Source organism: Oncorhynchus kisutch, linkage group LG27 (genome assembly GCF_002021735.2).
Source record: "Oncorhynchus kisutch isolate 150728-3 linkage group LG27, Okis_V2, whole genome shotgun sequence".
NCBI lineage: Eukaryota > Metazoa > Chordata > Actinopteri > Salmoniformes > Salmonidae > Oncorhynchus > Oncorhynchus kisutch.
Window position 1 is genome coordinate 40,141,883 of NC_034200.2, and position 22,373 is coordinate 40,164,255.

Here is a 22,373-nt window from a genome sequence, read left to right on the forward strand (position 1 = left end):
GAAAGGTTGCAAGTTCATATCCCCGAGCTGACGAGGTACAAATCTGTCGTTCTGCCCCTGAACAGCAGTTAACCCACTGTTCCTAGGCCGTCATTGAAAATAAGAATTTGTTCTTAACTGACTTGCCTGGTTAAATAAAGGTACAATAAATAAAATAAAATGTGACAAGTACAATTCAATTTAATAATACCTGTTATTGTCTTCCCTCCCCACAGTGGTGTCCTCTCCACTGCTGTGTGTATTAAGATGGCTCAATGCTATTTACAGGTGTAGGATCTTCATTTGATCAGTCTTTTGTTGCTGAGAATTTTCCTGCATCGCAGGCAAGCTTAATGATTGACATCAATTCACTGAAACCCCAGCACTAACGCATGGCAATATGAATTAACAGTACTGCACATTTCATGTAGCCAAATCTGGCTAACTAGTGGCCTAACAACCGATTAAGCAACCTTAAGGACTAAACGTTAAAGGAAGATCCTTCATCTGTAAATAAAGTTTGGTTTGGTTGGATGTGACCCCCCCAGCTACACAGTTCTGACCCCCCAGCTACACAGTTCTGACCCCCCCAGCTACACAGTTCTAACGCCCCAGCTACACAGTTCTGACCCCCCCAGCTACACAGTTCTGACCCCCCCAGCTATACAGTTCTGACCCCCCCAGCTACACAGTTCTGACCCCCCCAGCTACACAGTTCTGACCCCCCAGCTACACAGTTCTGACCCCCCCAGCTACACAGTTCTGACCCCCCAGCTACACAGTTCTGACCCCCCCAGCTACACAGTTCTGACCCCCCCAGCTACACAGTTCTGACCCCCCCAGCTACACAGTTCTGACCCCCCCCCCCCAGCTACACAGTTCTGACCCCCCCAGCTACACAGTTCTGACCCCCCAGCTACACAGTTCTGACCTCCATTTAATGTTCTCCTCTCCTCTGCTGCCCCAGATTCAGCCTTCATTATGGTCAACACGTCGGGGCGTTTCGCTGGTCAGAAGGCATTACTCCTGACTCCCCAGCTGAAGGAGAATGACACTCACTGTATCATCTTCCAGTACTTCCTGTCTGGACGCGAGGGGGCGGGACCGGGGCAGCTCAACGTGTACATCAGAGAGAACAACAGTCCACTGGGCATGCCCGTCTGGAACGTGTCTGGGCCAGCTACTAGAGCCTGGGTACAGGTAGAACTGGCCATCTCTACCTACTGGCCCAACTTCTATCAGGTGAGTTACCTTACCTTATCTCACCTTACCTTACACCCCACCTTACCTCACCTTAGTTTACCGTACCTTATCTCACCTTACCTTACCTTATCACACCTTACCCTACCTTAGTTTACCTTACCTTATCTTACCTTATCTTACCTTACCTTACCTTAGTTTACATTACCTTACCCTACCATAACTTAGTTTACCTTACCTTACCCTACCGTACCTTAGTTTACCTCACCTTACCTCATCTTACCTTACCTTAGTTTACCTTACATTAACTTCATTTACATTACCTTACCTTAGTTTACCCTACCTTACGTTACCTTAGGTTACATTGCTTTACATTACATTACCTTAGTTTACCTTACCTTAGTTTACCCTGCCTTACCTTAGTTTACATTACCTTAGTTTACATTACCTTAGTTTACCTTACCTTAGTTTACATTGCCTTAGTTTACATTACCTTAGTTTACATTACCTTAGTTTACCTTACCTTAGTTTACATTACCTTAGTTTACCTTATCTTAGTTTACATTACCTTAGTTTACCTTACCTTAGTTTACATTACCTTAGTTTACATTACTTTAGTTTACATTACCTTAGTTTACATTACCTTGGTTTGCTTTACGTTTCCTTATTTTACCCTACCTTAGTTTACCTTATCTCACCGTACATTACCTTAGTTTGCCCTACCTTACATTAACTTAGTTTACCTTGCCTCACCTTAGTTTACCCTACCTTACGTTACCTTAGTTTACATTACTTGACATTACCTTACCTTAGTTTAGTTTACCTTACCTTACCTTAAATTACCTTAGTCTACATTACCTTACCTTACCTTACATTGCCTTAGTTTACCTTACCTTACGTTACCTATACCAAGGCTGCCCAACCCTCTTCCTGGAGATCTACTGTCCTGTAGGTTTTCAGTGCAACCCTCTTCCTGGAGATCTACTGTCCTGTAGGTCTTCAGTCCAACCCTCTTCCTGGAGATCTACTGTCCTGTAGGATTTCAGTCCAACTCTCTTCCTGGAGATCTACTGTCCTGTAGGTTTTCAGTCCAACCCTCTTCCTGGAGATCTACTGTCCTGTAGGTTTTCAGTCCAACCCTCTTCCTGGAGATCTATTGTCCTGTAGGTTTTCAGTCCAACCCTCTTCCTGGAGATCTACTGTCCTGTAGGTTTTCAGTCCAACCCTCTTCCTGGAGATCTACTGTCCTGTAGGTTTTCAGTCCAACCCTCTTCCTGGAGATCTATTGTCCTGTAGGTTTTCAGTCCAACCCTCTTCCTGGAGATCTACTGTCCTGTAGGTTTTCAGTCCAACCCTCTTCCTGGAGATCTACTGTCCTGTAGGTTTTCAGTCCAACCCTCTTCCTGGAGATCTACTGTCCTGTAGGTTTTCAGTCCAACCCTCTTCCTGGAGATCTACTGTCCTGTAGGTTTTCAGTCCAACCCTCTTCCTGGAGCTCTACTGTCCTGTAGGTTATCAGTCCAACCCTCTTCCTGGAGATCTACTGTCCTGTAGGTTTTCAGTCCAACCCTCTTCCTGGAGATCTACTGTCCTGTAGGTTTCAATACTGTACATCTATAATAAACTAATATAATTGTATATAAAATCACATGTTCTGTCCATTAAAATAACATCAAATTGATCAGAAATACAGTGGAGACATTGTTAATGTTGTAAATGACTATTGCAGCTGGAAACGGCTGATTTTTTTATGGAATATCTACATAGGCTAACAGAAGCCCATTATCAGCAACCATCACTCCTGTGTTCCAATGGCACTTTGTGTTAGCTAATCGAAGTTGATCAATTTAAAAGGCTAATTGATCATTAGAAAACCGTTTTGCAATTTTGTAAGCACAGTTGAAAACTGTAATCCTTCCTTTTAAAAAATGAGCCGTTTCCAGCTACAATAGTCATTTACAACATTAACAATGTCTACACTGTATTTCTGATCAATTTTAATGGACCAAAAAATTTGCTTTTCTCTCAAAAACAAGGACATTTCCTTGTCCCCAAACCTTTGAACGGTAGTGGATATATATATATATATTAGTATATTAGTATATAGTATTATATATTAGTATATATATATATTATATATATATTATATATTAGTATATATATATATATATTAGTATATTAGTATATAGTATTATATATTAGTATATATATATTATATATATATTATATATTAGTATATATATATATATATATTAGTATATTAGTATATAGTATTATATATTAGTATATATATATATTATATATATATTATATTAGTATATATATATATATATATTAGTATATTAGTATATAGTATTATATATTAGTATATATATATTATATATATATTATATATTAGTATATATATATATATATATTAGTATATATATATATATATTAGTATATATATATTATATATATATTATATATTAGTATATATATATATATATATTAGTATATATATATTATATATTAGTATATATATATATATATATTAGTATATTAGTATATAGTATTATATATTAGTATATATATATTATATATATATTATATATTAGTATATATATATATATATTAGTATATATATGTTATATGTTAGTATATATATATTATATTAGTATAAATATATATATATATATTAGTATGATACAATGCTTTATTGTCCTTTTTCAAGTAGATTCATTTTGGAGGCCAGCGATACATAGTTACTCACATCTGATTGTAGTGGCAGAGCAGACACAACAATGGCCTATTAAAACATGTTACATGTGATGAATATGAACCCTTTGTATCCATGGCAATAGGCCTATGTGTTTTTTTTCTCCCCTCAGCACCAGGTCTATATAATGTTCTACTCCACCAGAAAACTCATTTTCACCCATTACTTCCCCCATGGTACATCATCCCTGACCCTGGCACACCGAGCCCAGTGATTTCACACCCTGGACAATAGTGTTTCCAGGCCTCATTGAGGAAGAGACACAACTCACCAATTGTGTGTCTCAAATGGAACCCTATTCCCTATATAGTGCACTACTTTAGACCAGAGCCCTGTGGCACCCTATTCCCTGTATAGTTCACTACTTTTGACCAGAGCCCTATGGCATCATATTCCCTATATAGTGCACTACTTTTGACCAGAGACCTATTGGTTTCCCTATAGGCCCTGGTTAAAAAAGGTGCACTGTGTTAATTGATGCAGAGAGCCCTCTTGACCTCACGAACCAACAGGAGATTAGGCCCCACTGGGCTCTTTCATTATAGCTACAGGCCCCACTGGGCTCTTTCATTATAGCTAGAGGCCCCACTGGGCTCTTTCATTACAGCTACAGGCTACAGGCCCCACTGGGCTCTTTTGTTATAGCTACAGGCTACAGGCCCCACTGGGCTCTTTCATTATAGCTACAGGCCCCACTGGGCTCTTTCATTACAGCTACAGGCCCCACTGGGCTCTTTCATTATAGCTACAGGCCCCACTGGGCTCTTTCATTATAGCTACAGGCCCCACTAGGCTCTTTCGTTATAGCTACAGGCCCACTGGGCTCTTTCATAATAGCTACAGGCCCACTGGACTCTTTCATAATAGCTAAAGGCCCCAATAAGCTATTTCATTATAGCTACAGGCTACAGGCCCCACTGGGCTCTTTCATTATAGCTACAGGCCCCACTAAGCTATTTCATTATAGCTACAGGCTACAGGCCCCATTTGGCTATTTCATTATAGTTACAGGCTACAGGCCCCATTTGGCTATTTCATTATAGCTACATTTCATTGTAAGACATCCAACCAACCCATTGATACAGTACAGAACAGATACTAAGACAACCAACACATTGATACAGTACAGAATAGATACTAAGACAACCAACCAACCCATTGATACAGTACATAACAGATACTAAGACAACCAACCCATTGATACATACAGAACAGATACTAAGACAACCAACCCATTGATACAGTACAGAATAGATACTAAGACAACCAACCCATTGATACAGTACAGAACAGATACTAAGACAACCAACCCATTGATACAGTACAGAATAGATACTAAGACAACCAACCCATTGATACAGTACATAGTAGATACTAAGACAACCAACCAACCCATTGATACAGTACACAATAGATACTAAGTCAACCAACCCATTGATACAGAACAGATACTAAGACAACCAACCCATTGATACAGTACAGACTAGATACTAAGACAACCAACCCATTGATACAGTACACAATAGATACTAAGACAACCAACCCATTGATACAGTACAGAATAGATACTAAGTCAACCAACCCATTGATACAGTACAGACTAGATACTAAGTCAACCAACCCATTGATACAGTACAGAATAGATACTAAGACAACCAACCCATTGATACAGTACAGAATAGATACTAAGTCAACCAACCCATTGATACAGTACACAATAGATACTAAGACAACCAACCCATTGATACAGTACATAATAGATACTAAGACAACCAACCCATTGATACAGTACAGAATAGATACTAAGACAACCAACCAACCCATTGATACAGAACAAATACTAAGACAACCAACCAACCCATTGATACAGAACAGATACTAAGACAACCAACCCATTGATACAGTACAGAACAGATACTAAGACAACCAACCCATTGATACAGTTCAGAATAGATACTAAGACAACCAACCCATTGATACAGAACAGATACTAAGACAACCAACCCATTGACACAGTACAGAATAGATACTAAGATAACCAACCCATTGATACAGTACAGAATAGATACTAAGACAACCAACCCACCCATTGATACAGTGCAGAATATATACTAAGACAACCAACCCATTGATACAGTTCAGAATAGATACTAAGACAACCAACCAACCCATTGATACAGAACAGATACTAAGACAACCAACCCATTGATACAGTACAGAACAGATACTAAGACAACCAAACCATTGATACAGTACAGAATAGATACTAAGACAACCAACCCATTGATACAGTACAGAATAGATACTAAGACATTGAGTAGCATCCAGGTTTCTAAACATAAAGACAGAGATGCCACAGTCCTTGGCTCTTTAACACAGTAAAGACTGAAGACTAACCAGGCCCAAATTGTCGTCAATAGCTACATACAACATTTCATTTCACACACGTCTCTACCCTTTTATGACAGTCTCTTGTTTATCGATGTGACATTCAGAGTTGTGAAGCAATGGCTTATAACACACACACACACGCACGCACGCACACACACACACACAGACACACACACACAGACACACTCCATTATACATCTCAATGTGCTGTGGGAAATCCCAGACATCTGTTGCCATTCAACCCTCGGAGGGAACGGTATCTCTCTTTATAATGGTGTCTGTGTGTGTGTGTGTGTGTCTGTGTCTGTGTCTGTGTGTGTCTCTGGTAGGTGTGTGTGTGTGTGTGTGTGTCTGTGTGTGTGTGTGTGTGTGTGTGTGTGTGTGTCTGTGTGTCGGTGTCTGTGTCTGTGTTAGTGTGTGTCTCTGTGTGTGTGTTTGTCTGTGTGTGTGTGTGTGTGTGTGTGTGTGTGTGTGTCTGTGTGTGTGTGTGTGTGTGATACATAAAGGTCTCAGTCTTTAAATTGACAACAAGGGAAAGTAATTTTGAAGACTAATGATCTCTGGGCCGTCTCTTCCTCACAAGGAAAATAAAAAAATTAAGAGCTAAAATAATTATAGGTGTCTTTGATTGCATAGTAAACTAAGTGTGTGTGTGTGTCTGTGTGTGTGTGTGTGTGTGTGTTTGTGTGTCTGTGTCTCTGTGTCTGTGTGTGTGTGTGTGTGTGTGTGTGTCTGTGTGTCTGTGTGTGTGTGTGTGTGTGTGTGTGTGTGTGTGTGTGTCTGTGTGTGTGTCTGTGTCTGTGTGTGTGTCTGTGTCTGTGTCTGTGTCTGTGTCTGTGTCTGTGTTGTGTGTGTGTGTGTGTGTGTGTGTGTGTGTGTGTGTGTGTGTGTGTGTGTGTGATTGTCATAATGAAACCACCTGGTACTCTGATGTAATTCGGTAAGTACGTGTTATGTTTTATTTTATAAAGTCTTTCATCTGAGATAATTACTCCTCTGTCAGGTCTTCCTAAAATGTAATTGAGGATGTCATCACATATTTATCATGTAATAAAATAATACCTATTTATTGCTATTCGTAAACCAGGGTTTCATTTGTATGCAGTGATTTCAGTGCCATCAGAAATTGTAATTGAATTCCCTAATTCTGAGTTGATATTAAATAATTTTTGAATTTGTAAAGCACTAATAGAATCATTGAATTCATAAATTAAAGATGTATTTCTTGATTTTGATTTTGAAACTGAACATTTCATTCAGTTTTAAAAGTATATTTAAATTTAATTGAATATTCAAATTCACTATTTATATATTCCTGTTTCAATATGGTAGATATTGCATTCATTGTCTGCATATAAAGTTTACAAACTATCATTTCAAGTGGATCAAAGTGTCATTTATTCAACTTCTCAGTTTTCAAATTCAATTCTGTAAATGCAGATTTTAGAAACCAGCGACAACATCCTGGTACTTTGCCAGCCAGGCAAGATAGAGGAGAACAGAGGGAATCATGCTCTCTCTCTCTGTGGTCAACAGAATCTCCTGGCGGTTTCGGAAGCCAATTGGTTGAATTGATTTTCTTCCAGTTTATTTTTCTCGATCAGTTGAACCGTTGTGGCTATAAGCTATTATGAACCCATTTCCTGAAAGATAAGACTCTCTGACACTCACAGGCCGCTTTGGAAGGGAGTGTCACAACACAACAACAACAAAAAACGTAATTTGGCCCCTGTTTCATTGTATAGAAAACCAAAGCGAATGGCTCCGTGGATTTGCTATAAACTGGGTTGTAAAATGTAGTTTGACTATAAACTGGGAAGTGAGAGGAAATGCATTGTTCCCAATTGAATACACATGGGATGTTCTGCTAACATGTCTTATGTACTGTACAATGTATAGAATACATACATTTGATAATTGATACGTATTTAAAGAGCCGTAGCCCATTAAAATTATAGCAAGTCACCAACTTCCTTTGTTTATAGTTTATTTCAAAACAATAAGCCAGTGGCTGCAGACAGTGCTATTTAAATCAGTCCTGTATAAAACATGTACTACTCAGTTATTTCCAGATTTCCAGATTAGTTTCCCCCCCCCCCCCCGTCTGTCACTCTGATTAATTAGGTGTGTTGAACTTCTCTCTGTGACATCAAGTGTTTGAGACTCCCCTCATCTCCTTTCATCTCCTCTCATCTCCTCTCATCGCCTCTCATCGCCTCTCATCTCTCCTCATCTCCCCTCATCTCCTCTCATCGCCTTTCGTCTCTCCTCATCTCCTTTCCTCTCCCCTCATATCCTCTCATCTCCTCTCATCTCTCCTCATCTCCTGTCATCTCATCTCCTCTCATCTCCCCCTATCTCCTCTCATCTCATCTCCTCTCCTCTCATCTCCACCTATCTCATCTCATCTCCTTTCATCTCTCCTCATCTCTCCTCATCTCCTCTCATTTCATCTCATCTCATCTCCTCTCCTCTCATCTCCTCTCCCCTCCCCTCCTCTCCTCTCATCTCCTCTCATCACCCCTCATCTCCTCTCCTCTCATCTCCTCTCCCCTCCCCTCATCTCCTCTCATCTCCTCTCATCTCCCCCTATCTCCTCTCATCTCATCTCCTCTCCTCTCATCTCCACCTATCTCATCTCATCTCCTTTCATCTCTCCTCATCTCTCCTCATCTCCTCTCATTTCATCTCATCTCATCTCCTCTCCTCTCATCTCCTCTCCCCTCCCCTCATCTCCTCTCATCTCCTCTCATCACCCCTCATATCCTCTCATCTCCTCTCATCTCATCTCCTCTCCTCTCATCTCCTCTCCCCTCATCTCCTCTCATCTCCTCTCCCCTCCTCTCATCCCCTCTCCCCTCCCCTCATCTCCTCTCATCTCCTCTCCCCTCCCCTCATCTCCTCTCATCTCCTCTCCCCTCCCCTCATCTCCTCTCATCTCCTCTCATCACCCCTCATCTCCTCTCATCTCCTCTCCTCTCATCTCCTCTCCCCTCATCTCCTCTCATCTCCTCTCCCCTCCTCTCATCTCCTCTCCCCTCCCCTCATCTCCTCTCATCTCCTCTCATCACCCCTCATCTCCTCTCATCTCCTCTCCCCTCCCCTCATCTCCTCTCATCTCCTCTCATCACCCCTCATCTCCTCTCATCTCCTCTCCCCTCCTCTCATCTCCTCTCATCTCCTCTCATCACCCCTCATCTCCTCTCTTAATGATGGGTCAGAGACAATTATCCCTGATGTTCAAATGAATTATATCAAAGCAATTAGACAGCGCTGACTGATGTCAGTAGCACAAACAAAAGATTTCAATTAGAGAGAGAAAAAGGAATGGGGAGAGAGAGAGAGGGGGGGGGGGTTCTGCTGCCAGCGATGGTACAGACTGCCTTGGCCTTTTAATATATTTTGATAGGAGTGTAATGAGGCCATAATTGTTAGCCTCTGCCTTTCGCTATGGAATATCTCGAAAAATATATATATAATTAGTAAAGAGAGGGAAGAGAGAGAGAGAGAGAGAGAGAGAGAAGGAGAGAGAGAGAGAGAGAGAGAGAGAGAAGGAGAGAGAAGGAGAGAGAGAGAGAGAGAGAGATATGCAGGGAGAAAGAGAGAAATATATGGTGGAGATGAGATGCTTCTTACGGAGCCACTCCTTAGTTGCCCTGGCTGTGTGTTTCGGGTCATTGTCATCCTGGAAGACCCAGCCACAACCCATCTTCAATGCTCTTACTGAGGAGGTTGTTGGCCAAGATCTCGCGATACATGACCCCATCCATCCTCCCTTCAATACGGTGCAGTCATCCTGTCCCCTTTGCAGAAAATCATCCCCAAAGAATGATGTTTCCACCTCCATGCTTCATGGTTGGGATGGTGTTCTTGGGGTTGTACTCATCCTTCTTCTTCCTCCAAACACGGCGAGTGGAGTTGAGAACAAAAAGCTCTATTTTTGTCTCATCAGACCACATGACCTTCTCCCATTCCTCCTCTGGATCATCCAGATTGTCATTGGCAAACTTCAGATGGGCCTGGACATGCGCTGGCTTGAGCAGGGGGACCTTGCGTGCGCTGCAGGATTTAAATCCATGACGGCGTAGTGTGTTACTCATGGTTTTCTTTGAGACTGTGGTCCCAGCTCTATTCAGGTCATTGACCAGGTCCTGTCGTGTAGTTCTGGGCTGATCCCTCACCTTCCTCATGATCATTGATGCCCCACAGGGTGAGAGCCCCAGACCGAGGGTGATTGACCGTCATCTTGAACTTCTTCCATTTTCTAATAATTGCACCAACAGTTGTTGCCTTCTCACCAAGCTGCTTGCCTATTGTCCTGTAGCCCATCCCAGCCTTGCGCAGGTCTACAATTTTACCCCTGATGTCCTTACACAGCTCTCTGGTCTTGGCCATTGTGGAGAGGTTGGAGTCTGTTTGATTGAGTGTGTGGACAGGTGTCTTTTATACAGGTAACAAAGTTCAAACAGGTGCAGTTAATACAGGTAATGAGTGAAGAACAGGAGGGCTTCTTAAAGAAAACCAACAGGTCTGTGAGAGCCTGAATCCTTACTGGTTGGTAGGTGATCAAATACTTATGTAATGCAAATTCATTATTTAAAAATCACACAATCATACAATGTGATTTTCTGGATTTTTGTTTTAGATTCCGTCTCTCACAGTTGAAGTGTACCTATGATAAAAATGACAGACCTCTACATGCTTTGTAAGTAGGAAAACCTGCAAAATCGGCAGTGTGTCAAATACTTGTTCACCCCACTGTATATGGGGAGAGAGAGGAGAGAGAGGTATGGAACTTTCGAGAAGTATTCAGATCCCTCAACTTGTTCCAGAGGTTGTGACATTACAGCCTCACTCTAAAATTGATGAAGTGTTTTTAACCCTCATTAATCTACACACAATAAATAAATAAACCAAAAACAGGTTTTTACAATTTTTTTGCAAATGTATTACAAATTTAAAACTGAAATATCACATTTACACAAGTATTCAGACCCTTAACTCAGTAGTTTGTTGATGCACCTTTGGCAGCGATTACAGCCTCGAGTCTTCATGGGTACATGGGTTCATGACGCTACAAGCTTGGCACACCTGTATTTGGGGAGTTTCTCCCATTCTTCTCTGCAGATCCTCTCAAGCTTTGTCAGGTTGGATGGGGAGCGTCGCTGCACAGCTATTTTCAGGTCTCTGAGACAAAGAGAGAGGAGGGAGAGAGAGAGACAGAAAGGGGGAGACAAAGAGTGAGGCGGGAGAGAGAGACAGAAAGGGGGAGACAAAGAGAGAGGCGGGAGAGAGAGACAGAAAGGGGGAGACAAAGAGAGGAGGGAGAGAGAGAGACAGAAAGGGAGAGACAAAGAGAGAGGAGGGAGAGAGAGAGACAGAAAGGGGGAGACAAAAAGAGAGGAGGGAGAGAGAGACAGAAAGGGGGAGACAAAGAGAGAGGAGGAAGAGAGAGAGACAGAAAGGGGGAGACAAAGAGAGAGAGAGTATGTCTGCCTGCCTGCCTGCCTGCCTGCTTGCCTGTCTGTCTGTCTGCCTGTGCCAGACTGTAAATTACTGTACTGTAGCTAGTCTCTCTGTCAGTACTGGAAAAGGAATGATATACCCATCAGTTGGTACAGTACAGAGGATAATGTAGGTTTCTAGATTGGATATATCAGTTGGTATAGTACAGAGGATAATGTAGGTTTCTAGATTGGACATATCAGTTGGTACAGTACAGAGGATGTTCAGTTTAGTTAGTGTATGATGGCATGTTAAACATGTGAAGGCCAAGCCTCTCTGCCAGTTACAGCTCTCTCCACCACTCCCTAGTTTTGGGGTAGGACTGGCATTCCATTTACCCATAATGCCGACTCCTCACCATAGCTATAACATTCTCTACCATCTACTATAAACCACAGGACATTACTCTAACATTCTGTATGGACCTGCCCTGGTCTGTCATCCACTTATAGTCTGGGCCTCATCCCAGCTAACATTCTGTAGGGACCTGCCCTGGTCTGTCATCCACTTATAGTCTGGGTCTCATCCCACATAACATTCTTTATGGACCTGCCCTAGTCTGTCATCCGCTTATAGTCTGGGCCTCATCCCAGCAGCTAACATTCTGTAGGGACCTGCCCTGGTCTGTCATCCACTTATAGTCTGGTCTCATCTCCTCTCTGTCGTCACCTGTAGTCTGGTGTCATCCCCTCTCTGTCATCCCCTGTAGTCTGGTCTCATCCCCTCTCTGTCATCCCCTGTAGTCTGGTCTCATCCCCTCTCTGTCATCCCCTGTAGTCTAGTCTCATCCCCTCTCTGTCATCCCCTATAGTCTGGTCTCATCCCCTCTCTGTCATCCCCTGTAGTCTGGTCTCATCCCCTCTCTGTCATCCCCTGTAGGCTAGTCTCATCCCCTCTCTGTCATCCCCTGTAGTCTGGTCTCATCCTCTCTCTGTCATCCCCTGTAGTCTGGTCTCATCCCCTCTCTGTCATCCCCTGTAGTCTGGTCTCATCCCCTCTCTGTCATCCCCTGTAGTCTAGTCTCATCCCCTCTCTGTCATCCCCTGTAGTCTGGTCTCATCCCCTCTCTGTCATCCCCTGTAGTCTGGTCTCATCCCCTCTCTGTCCTCCCCTGTAGTCTAGTCTCATCCCCTCTCTGTCATCCCCTGTAGTCTGGTCTCATCCCCTGTAGTCTGGTCTCATCCCCTATAGTCTGGTCTCATCCCCTCTCTGTCATCCCCTGTAGTCTTGTCTCATCCCCTCTCTGTCATCCCCTGTAGTCTGGTCTCATCCCCTGTAGTCTGGTCTCATCCCCTCTCTGTCATCCCCTGTAGTCTGGTCTCATCCCCTCTCTGTCATCCCCTATAGTCTGGTCTCATCCCCTCTCTGTCATCCCCTGTAGTCTGGTCTCATCCCCTCTCTGTCATCCCCTGTAGTCTGGTCTCATCCCCTGTAGTCTGGTCTCATCCCCTCTCTGTCATCCCCTGTAGTCTGGTCTCATCCCCTCTCTGTCATCCCCTGTAGTCTGGTCTCATCCCCTCTCTGTCATCCCCTGTAGTCTGGTCTCATCCCCTCTCTGTCATCCCCTGTAGTCTGGTCTCATCCCCTCTCTGTCATCCCCTATAGTCTGGTCTCATCCCCTCTCTGTCATCCCCTATAGTCTGGTCTCATCCCCTCTCTGTCATCCCCTGTAGTCTTGTCTCATCCCCTCTCTGTCATCCCCTGTAGTCTGGTCTCATCCCCTGTAGTCTGGTCTCATCCCCTCTCTGTCATCCCCTGTAGTCTGGTCTCATCCCCTCTCTGTCATCCCCTGTAGTCTGGTCTCATCCCCTCTCTGTCATCCCCTGTAGTCTGGTCTCATCCCCTCTCTGTCATCCCCTGTAGTCTTGTCTCATCCCCTCTCTGTCATCCCCTGTAGTCTGGTCTCATCCCCTGTAGTCTGGTCTCATCCCCTCTCTGTCATCACCTGTAGTCTGGTCTCATCCCCTCTCTGTCATCCCCTGTAGTCTGGTCTCATCCCCTCTCTGTCATCCCCTGTAGTCTGGTCTCATCCCCTCTCTGTCATCCCCTGTAGTCTTGTCTCATCCCCTCTCTGTCATCCCCTGTAGTCTGGTCTCATCCCCTGTAGTCTGGTCTCATCCCCTCTCTGTCATCCCCTGTAGTCTCATCCCCTCTCTGTCATCCCCTGTAGTCTCATCCCCTGTAGTCTGGTCTCATCCCCTCTCTGTCATCCCCTGTAGTCTGGTCTCATCCCCTCTCTGTCATCCCCTGTAGTCTTGTCTCATCCCCTCTCTGTCATCCCCTGTAGTCTGGTCTCATCCCCTGTAGTCTGGTCTCATCCCCTCTCTGTCATCCCCTGTAGTCTGGTCTCATCCCCTCTCTGTCATCCCCTGTAGTCTCATTCCCTCTCTGTCATCCCCTGTAGTCTCATCCCCAGCTGTGTATGGGGATAGTATTGCCACCGTGTTGTTATTACAATCATACATTTCAAAAGTGAGCCTCTGGCTCCCAACTACATCTGATTCTTATTAATCACATCCGTCTGACACCGTGACACTCCCAGGGGAGTCTAGGGAGGGAGGGATGGGGGGGGGGGGGAGAGGAGAGGAGACGAGAGGAGTCGAGGGAGGGAGGGAGCGGGGGGGGGGGCGAGAGGAGAGGAGGTTGAGTGGAGTCGAGGGAGGGAGGGAGGGAGGGGGGGGGCGAGAGGAGAGGAGGGTTGAGTGGAGTCGAGGGAGGGAGGGAGGGAGGGGGGGGGGGGGGGCGAGAGGAGAGGAGAGGAGTCGAGGGAGGGAGGGAGGGAGGGAGGGAGGGAGGGAGGGAGGGAGAGGAGGTTGAGTGGAGTCGAGGGAGGGAGGGAGCGGGGGGGGGGGGCGAGAGGAGAGGAGAGGAGAGGAGAGGAGAGGAGAGGAGAGGAGAGGAGAGGAGAGGAGAGGAGAGGAGAGGAGAGGAGAGGAGAGGAGAGGATATTGAGGGGAGGGGAGTCTAGGTGGGGAGGGGAGAGAGGAGTCTAAGAGAGGGAGGGGAGGGGGGAGGAAAGTCTAGGTGGGGAGGGGAGGGAGGGAGGGGAGAGAGGAGGCTGAGGGGAGGGGAGTCTAGGTGGGGAGGGGAGGGAGGGAGGGGAGAGCGAGTGACATTTGGAAGAAGTGTGAACATTTATCAGTGTTGCTGTGATGTGTCTTGTCCCTCCTCAGATGGTGTTTGAGGTGGTAACCTCAGGGCGTCGTGGCCTGCTGGCCATCAAAAATGTGGTGCTCCAGGGCCATCAGTGCAGTAAGTCCCACTACACACACACACACACACCTCTCCTCTCCGCCCACCGACATAAAATACATCATCAAACTATCCTCCTTGTCCTTTTCCTGACACCCCCAGATATCAATATAGTACAGTGACAGAGATACTATATCTTTCTCAAGGTGCTAGAAACACGCAACAACAGGCATTTTCACGGCATCAGGCAATGGATGTAAAACACACACACACACACACATGCACGCACTAGCACTATCATGCAAGCACGCGAGCACACACACACACACCTCCCTTTCTCTCCCTCCATCCCTCCTGAACAATATTTATAGCTATAGTCGACACACATAAAGCCTGTTGAGAATCTACTGCTGAAGTGGCTCTGTTAAATCTGTCCTTTGAGAGAAGGAGAGAGCGAGAGAGCGAGAGTTAGAAAGGGAGAGTGGTGATGGAGGGAACGAAAGAATAGAGGAGAGAGAGAGAGAGAGACAGAGAGAGAGAGAGAGACAGAGAGAGAGGGGGATGAAAACAAATGGTACCATATGCTGCATATAGCCATTTTTTTCATCTTTCATTTATTGTCTCTTTCCTTAAAAGTGTTGGCCAGCTATAACCTCTCTCCTATCTATCCTCTCGTCTCTCAGATTGAAGTGTGAGCACTATCCTATGTAAAGTTCACTCTCAATAGGATTAACCAGCATCTCTTCAAGTGCTTCATTGGTTGAACTAATGAACATTGAACAACGTGCGGGATTTTCTGCAGGAATACACAGTGCTTTTGTTGCACTTTTTTCAGGAAACCCAAAAGATGCTGAAGTGTTTAGATTGTCCTGTGTGTACAGGAAGAGACTAGTAATCTTCATGTAGATGATTTACATGTCCATTCATCCCCCCCAGGCATCAAACGGATCAATTTATTTCAATTGACTTTCTCAACAGTAAGCACGTTGCTTCTTGAAGTGGCTGGTTGGTTGGATTAGGAAAACAAGTTTACAACGTAGATTTTAATTATTGTTATATTATATTATTATTATGATATAGATTTTAATAAAAAAGAGTTCAACCACAAATCAACCATAGTATTTTAAAGATTTATTTTATTTTATTTTTATTTAGAATTTAGACGTTTGCGAACTACTCAATGTTTCCGTATTTTAAAAACTCAATCGAATATAAACCAAAACTGCATGTTGGTTGATCAGATTTACTTGACTTGGTGGGTATAATAGGCTATAATAATATGCAGAGTGAGTGTTTCTACATGTACCACAGCCAGGCCCATGCTACTAATCAAATCAAATCAAATGTATTTATAAAGCCCTTCTTACATCAGCTGATATCTCAAAGTGCTGTACAGAAACCCAGCCTAAAACCCCAAACAGCAAGCAATGCAGGTGTAGAAGCACCTGCGGTACTACTGAACACGTGTGTCTTTTCAATCATGTACCACAGGTAGTGAACATGTGTTTCTAGGTGTTGAGGGAGAGCTATGTTCTGTTTAGTTCCAGCCTGGGAGTGTCATGTTCTATAAGGCCATCCCAGGGTTGTGCTGAGGTTAGACGCCTCACAATGATACAGCCAGAACATTTGACATGACATACAGTTGAAGTGGGAAGTTTACATACACCTTAGCCAAATACATTTAAACTCAGTGTTTCACAATTCCTGACCTTTAATCCTAGGAAAAATGTCCCTGTCTTAGGCCAGTTAGGATCACCACTTTATTTAAAAAATGTGAAATGTCAGACTAATAGTTGAGAGAATGATTTATTTCAGCTTTTATTAATTTATTCACGTTCCCAGTGGGTCAGAAGTTTACATAAACTCAATTAATATTTGGTAGCGTTGCCTTTACATGATTTAACTTGGGTCAAACATTTCGCGTAGCCTTCCACAAGCTTCCCACAATAAGTTGGGTGAATTTTGGCCCAGTCCTCCTGACAGAGCTGGTGTAACTGAGTCAGGTTTGTAGGCCTCCTTGCTTGCACACGCTTCTTCAGTTCTGCCCACATATTTTCTATAGGATTGAGGTCAGGGCATTGTGATGGCCACTCCAATACCTTGACTTTGTTGTCCTTAAGCCATTTTGCCACAACTTTGGAAGTATGCTTAGGGTCATTGTCCATTTGGAAGACCCATTTATGACCAAGCTTTAAGTTCCTGACTGATGTCTTGAGATGTTGCTTCAATATATCCACATAATTTTCCTACCTCATGACACCATCTATTTTGTGAAGTGCACCAGTCCCTCCTGCAGCAAAGAACCCCCACAGCATGATGCTGCCACCCCCGTGCTTCACGGTTGGGATGGTGTTCTTCGGCTTGCAAGTCTCCCCCTTTTTCCTCCAAACATGATGATGATCATTATTACCATCATTATTTATGGCGGTTTTAGAGCAGTGGCTTCTTCCTTACTGAGTGGCCTTTCAGGTTATGTCAATATAGGACTTTTTTTACTGTGGATATAGATACTTTTGTACCTGTTACCTCCAGCATCTTCACAAGGTCCTTTGCTGTTGTTCTGGGATTGATTTGCACTTTTCGCATCATCTCTAAGAGACAGAATGCTTTCCTGAGCGGTATGACGGCTGCCTGGTCCCATGGTGTTTATACTTGTGTACTATTGTTTGTACAGATGAACGTGGTACCTTCAGGCGTTAGGAGTTTGCTCCCAAGGATGAACCAGACTTGTGGAGGTCTACAATTTTTTTTTCTGAGGTCTTCACTGATTTCTTTTGATTTTCCCATGATGTCAAGCAAAGAGGCACTGAGTTTGAAGGTAGGCCTTGAAATACATCCACAGGTACACCTTCAATTGTCTCAAATGATGTCAATAATCCTATCAGAAGCTTCCAAAGCCATGTCATCATTTTCTGGAATTTTCCAAGCTGTTTAAAGGCACAGTCAACTTAGTGTATGTACACTTCTGACCCCAAGTTTTAATGACTCCAACCTAAGTGTATGTAAACTTCTGACTTCAACTGTATGTAGGTCCTGCAATCTACAGCCTAATGGTAAGACCTGCAGTCTAAGGCCCATAGCTCACAATCTACATCCTAATGGTAAGACCTGCTGTCTAAGGCCCATAGCTCACAATCTACAGCCTATTGGTAAGACCTGCTGTCTAAGGCCCATAGCTCACAATCTACAGCCTAATGATAAGACCTGCTGTCTAAGACCCATAGCTCACAATCTACAGCCTAATGATAAGACCTGCTGTCTAAGGCCCATAGCTCATGATCTCAGCTACAATCAATAACACCATGGTTTTTCCATTAATTAATTCATGGCTAGCCATCTAGCTTTAATCATCAATGCTATGTCACACAGACCACAGGTCAGGTTGTTGTATGTAAATTATCTAGTGACCACAGGATCAAGCAGCTGAATTCCTACCAATGTAATGTCAATGAGAAGGATTTCCATAGTAAAGGTGCTAGTTTCTGCACTGCACACAAATGTAGCAGAAGCAGATCGATGAAAACACTTGTCACCACGACGACGACGTGATAGATGTTTAAATGTAGAAATGTGAGCGGATCAATACGCCGCTTAGGGAGTGGTGATCGGGTTTCTCTCTGAGTGATACTCATACGCTGCATTGATCGTGAGCTTGCATCCCAAATGTCCACCCTATTCCCTATGTAGTGTACTACCTTTTTAACCAGAGCCAAAAAGTAGTGCACTATATAGGGAAAATGGTGCCATTTGGGATGCAGATAGGGTCTAGAGGGGTCCTAGTGGAGCAGAGGCAATTCATTTTGTGCTTAATACGACCGTGTGGAATATGGGCTAGCTCTGAGATGTGATTAGTACTGCCTGTGTGGTCCATCGCCTCCTTTTACAACGCAGCATTTAAAAAGACATTAGCAAACGATGAGAAAAATGGATTTGTCTGATTTGGCATTTAGAGGAGGATTGACAGGTCAAAGTCATAATACTAGGTAATACTGATACTACGTCTTGTAATGTATCATATAGTCATAATACTAGGTAATACTGATACTATATAATGTATCATATAGTCATAATACTAGGTAATACTGATACTATCTCTTGTAATATATCATATAGTCATAATACTAGGTAATACTGATACTACGTCTTGTAATGTATCATATAGTCATAATACTAGGTAATACTGATACTATATAATGTATCATATAGTCATAATACTAGGTAATACTGATACTATATAATGTATCATATAGTCATAATACTAGGCAATACTGATACTATCTCTTGTAATATATCATATAGTCATAATACTAGGTAATACTGATACTACATCTTGTAATGTATCATATAGTCATAATACTAGGTAATACTGATACTATATAATGTATCATATAGTCATAATACTAGGTAATACTGATACTATATAATGTATCATATAGTCATAATACTAGGTAATACTGATACTATATAATATATCATATAGTCATAATACTAGGTAATACTGATACTACGTCTTGTAATGTATCATATAGTCATAATACTAGGTAATACTGATACTATATAATGTATCATATAGTCATAATACTAGGTAATACTGATACTATCTCTTGTAATATATCATATAGTCATAATACTAGGTAATACTGATACTACGTCTTGTAATGTATCATATAGTCATAATACTAGGTAATACTGATACTATATAATGTATCATATAGTCATAATACTAGGTAATACTGATACTATATAATGTATCATATAGTCATAATACTAGGTAATACTGATACTATCTCTTGTAATATATCATATAGTCATAATACTAGGTAATACTGATACTACATCTTGTAATGTATCATATAGTCATAATACTAGGTAATACTGATACTATATAATGTATCATATAGTCATAATACTAGGTAATACTGATACTATATAATGTATCATATAGTCATAATACTAGGTAATACTGATACTATATAATATATCATATAGTCATAATACTAGGTAATACTGATACTACGTCTTGTAATGTATCATATAGTCATAATACTAGGTAATACTGATACTATATAATATATCATATAGTCATAATACTAGGTAATACTGATACTATCTCTTGTAATATATCATATAGTCATAATACTAGGTAATACTGATACTACGTCTTGTAATGTATCATATAGTCATAATACTAGGTAATACTGATACTATATAATGTATCATATAGTCATAATACTAGGTAATACTGATACTACGTCTTGTAATGTATCATATAGTCATAATACTAGGTAATACTGATGCTATATAATGTATCATATAGTCATAATACTAGGTAATACTGATACTACGTATTGTAATATATCATATAGCCATAATACTAGGTAATACTGATACTACGTCTTCTACTGTAATGTAACATATATATAATTATATACATGTTAAAAGTAGAACAAGATTTGATGAATAGTGAAATGATACAATTAGCTTAGTGAGGTTCTTTGTCGGGTTGCTTGTGTTTCTTTCTAACTAGTCAAGATCAGATGATTATTTGTCCTGGTTTTCCGCCTAACAGAATGGGGGTGTACAGTGAAGCACATGTTGAAATGATTCTCTGCGTTAAATGGTCTTATGATATATCCGGATTGGATCTGTAATACTTCTTATTATAAAAACACACACAGTAACATTATCCACAGAATGTAATGCTTTGTAGATTCTAACCCCATGAGGGGTATACCCTATTATAAACATATTTTCCTGATCGTAAAGGACATAGCGTTTTTTTGGTTATATATATATATATATATATTACTGTATATTAACATATGTGTGTGTGTTTGTGTGTTTATAGTGAACACCCCTCACTTCCTGACCATAAAGGGTGTAGAGGTGAACGCTGGACAGACGGCCGCCTTCCACTGTACTGTCAACGGACGACAGAGAGACAACTTCAACCTCTGGTTACAGGTAACAACAACACCTTATCCTGACCCCTGACCCTAACCTTCCACTGTACTGTCAACGGACGACAGAGAGACAACTTCAACCTCTGGTTACAGGTAACAACAACACCTTATCCTGACCCCTGACCCCTAAACCTAAAAATCCACTGTACTGTTAATAGACGACAGAGAGACAACTTCAACCTCTGGTTACAGGTAACAACAACACCTTATCCTGACCCCCTGACCCCTAAACCTAACAATCCACTGTACTGTTAATAGACGACAGAGAGACAACTTCAACCTCTGGTTACAGGTAACAACAACACCTTATCCTGACCCCTGATCCCTGACCCCTAAACCTAAAAATCCACTGTACTGTTAATAGACGACAGAGAGACAACTTCAACCTCTGGTTACAGGTAACAACAACACCTTATCCTGACCCCCTGACCCCTAAACCTAACAATCCACTGTACTGTTAATAGACGACAGAGAGACAACTTCAACCTCTGGTTACAGGTAACAATGTTCACCCAAAATGTTACACTTCACTTTACTACTGGAGGTGTTTTCATTGACCTGCCTCCCCACCAGAGATCTCCAGTTCAGTACCTTTGGTTCTATTCCAGCACCCCCCCCCCCCCCCCCACCTGATTCAGATAAAATAACATTGTACCGGTTGAAGATTATGACTGGTTGTTGATATTGATGACTTGAACTAGACATTACTGCTGGGAAGGAACAAGCGGTAGTAGGTTTCACTTTATCAATCCCTGGCCTACACCCTTGGAAGAAAGGTGCTTATCTAGAACCTAAAAGAGTTCACCAACTGGAGACCCGAGAGAGAGATAGAAGGGAAGAGAGAGAGAGAGAGAGAGAGAGAGAGAAGGGAAGAGAGAGAGAGAGTGAGAGAGAGAAGAGGAGAGGGGGACGAAAATGTATTTTATTTGCACCCCCCCGAAGGGGTCTGAATACTTTCCGGAGGCACTGTAGATAACAAATATTTATGTGTATATATATATATACAGTATATCACAAAAGTACACCCCTCACATTTTTGTAAATATTTGAGTATATGTTTTCATGTGACAACACTGAAGAAATGACACTTTGCTACAATGTAAAGTAGTGAGTGTACAGCTTGTGGCAACCTGTGAAGCTCCATGCCCCATAGGGTTAAACCAGTGCTGGAAAATGATGGTGGCCACACAAAATATTGACACTTTGGGCCCAATTTGGACATTTTCACTTAGGGGTGTACTCACTTTTGTTGCCAGCGGTTTAGACATTAATGGCTGTGTGTTGAGTTATTTTGAGGGGACAGCAAATGTACACTGTTATACAAGCTGTACACTCACTACTTTACATTGTAGCAAAGTGTCATTTCTTCAGTGTTGTCACATGAA

At 42.3% G+C, this 22,373-nt stretch overlaps 1 protein-coding gene across 1 annotated transcript in view; it reads left to right on the top strand.

Annotated features, from left to right (window-relative positions):
• LOC109884403 (receptor-type tyrosine-protein phosphatase mu) overlaps nucleotides 1–22,373 on the top strand; it is a 505,693-nt gene that overhangs the window by 182,617 nt on the left and 300,703 nt on the right. Inside the window, exons 3-5 of the mRNA XM_031806763.1 lie at nucleotides 947–1,221; nucleotides 15,007–15,085; nucleotides 20,874–20,989. Of these exons, the coding sequence (XP_031662623.1) occupies nucleotides 947–1,221; nucleotides 15,007–15,085; nucleotides 20,874–20,989 (470 nt within the window). The remainder of the gene's footprint in view (nucleotides 1–946; nucleotides 1,222–15,006; nucleotides 15,086–20,873; nucleotides 20,990–22,373) is intronic.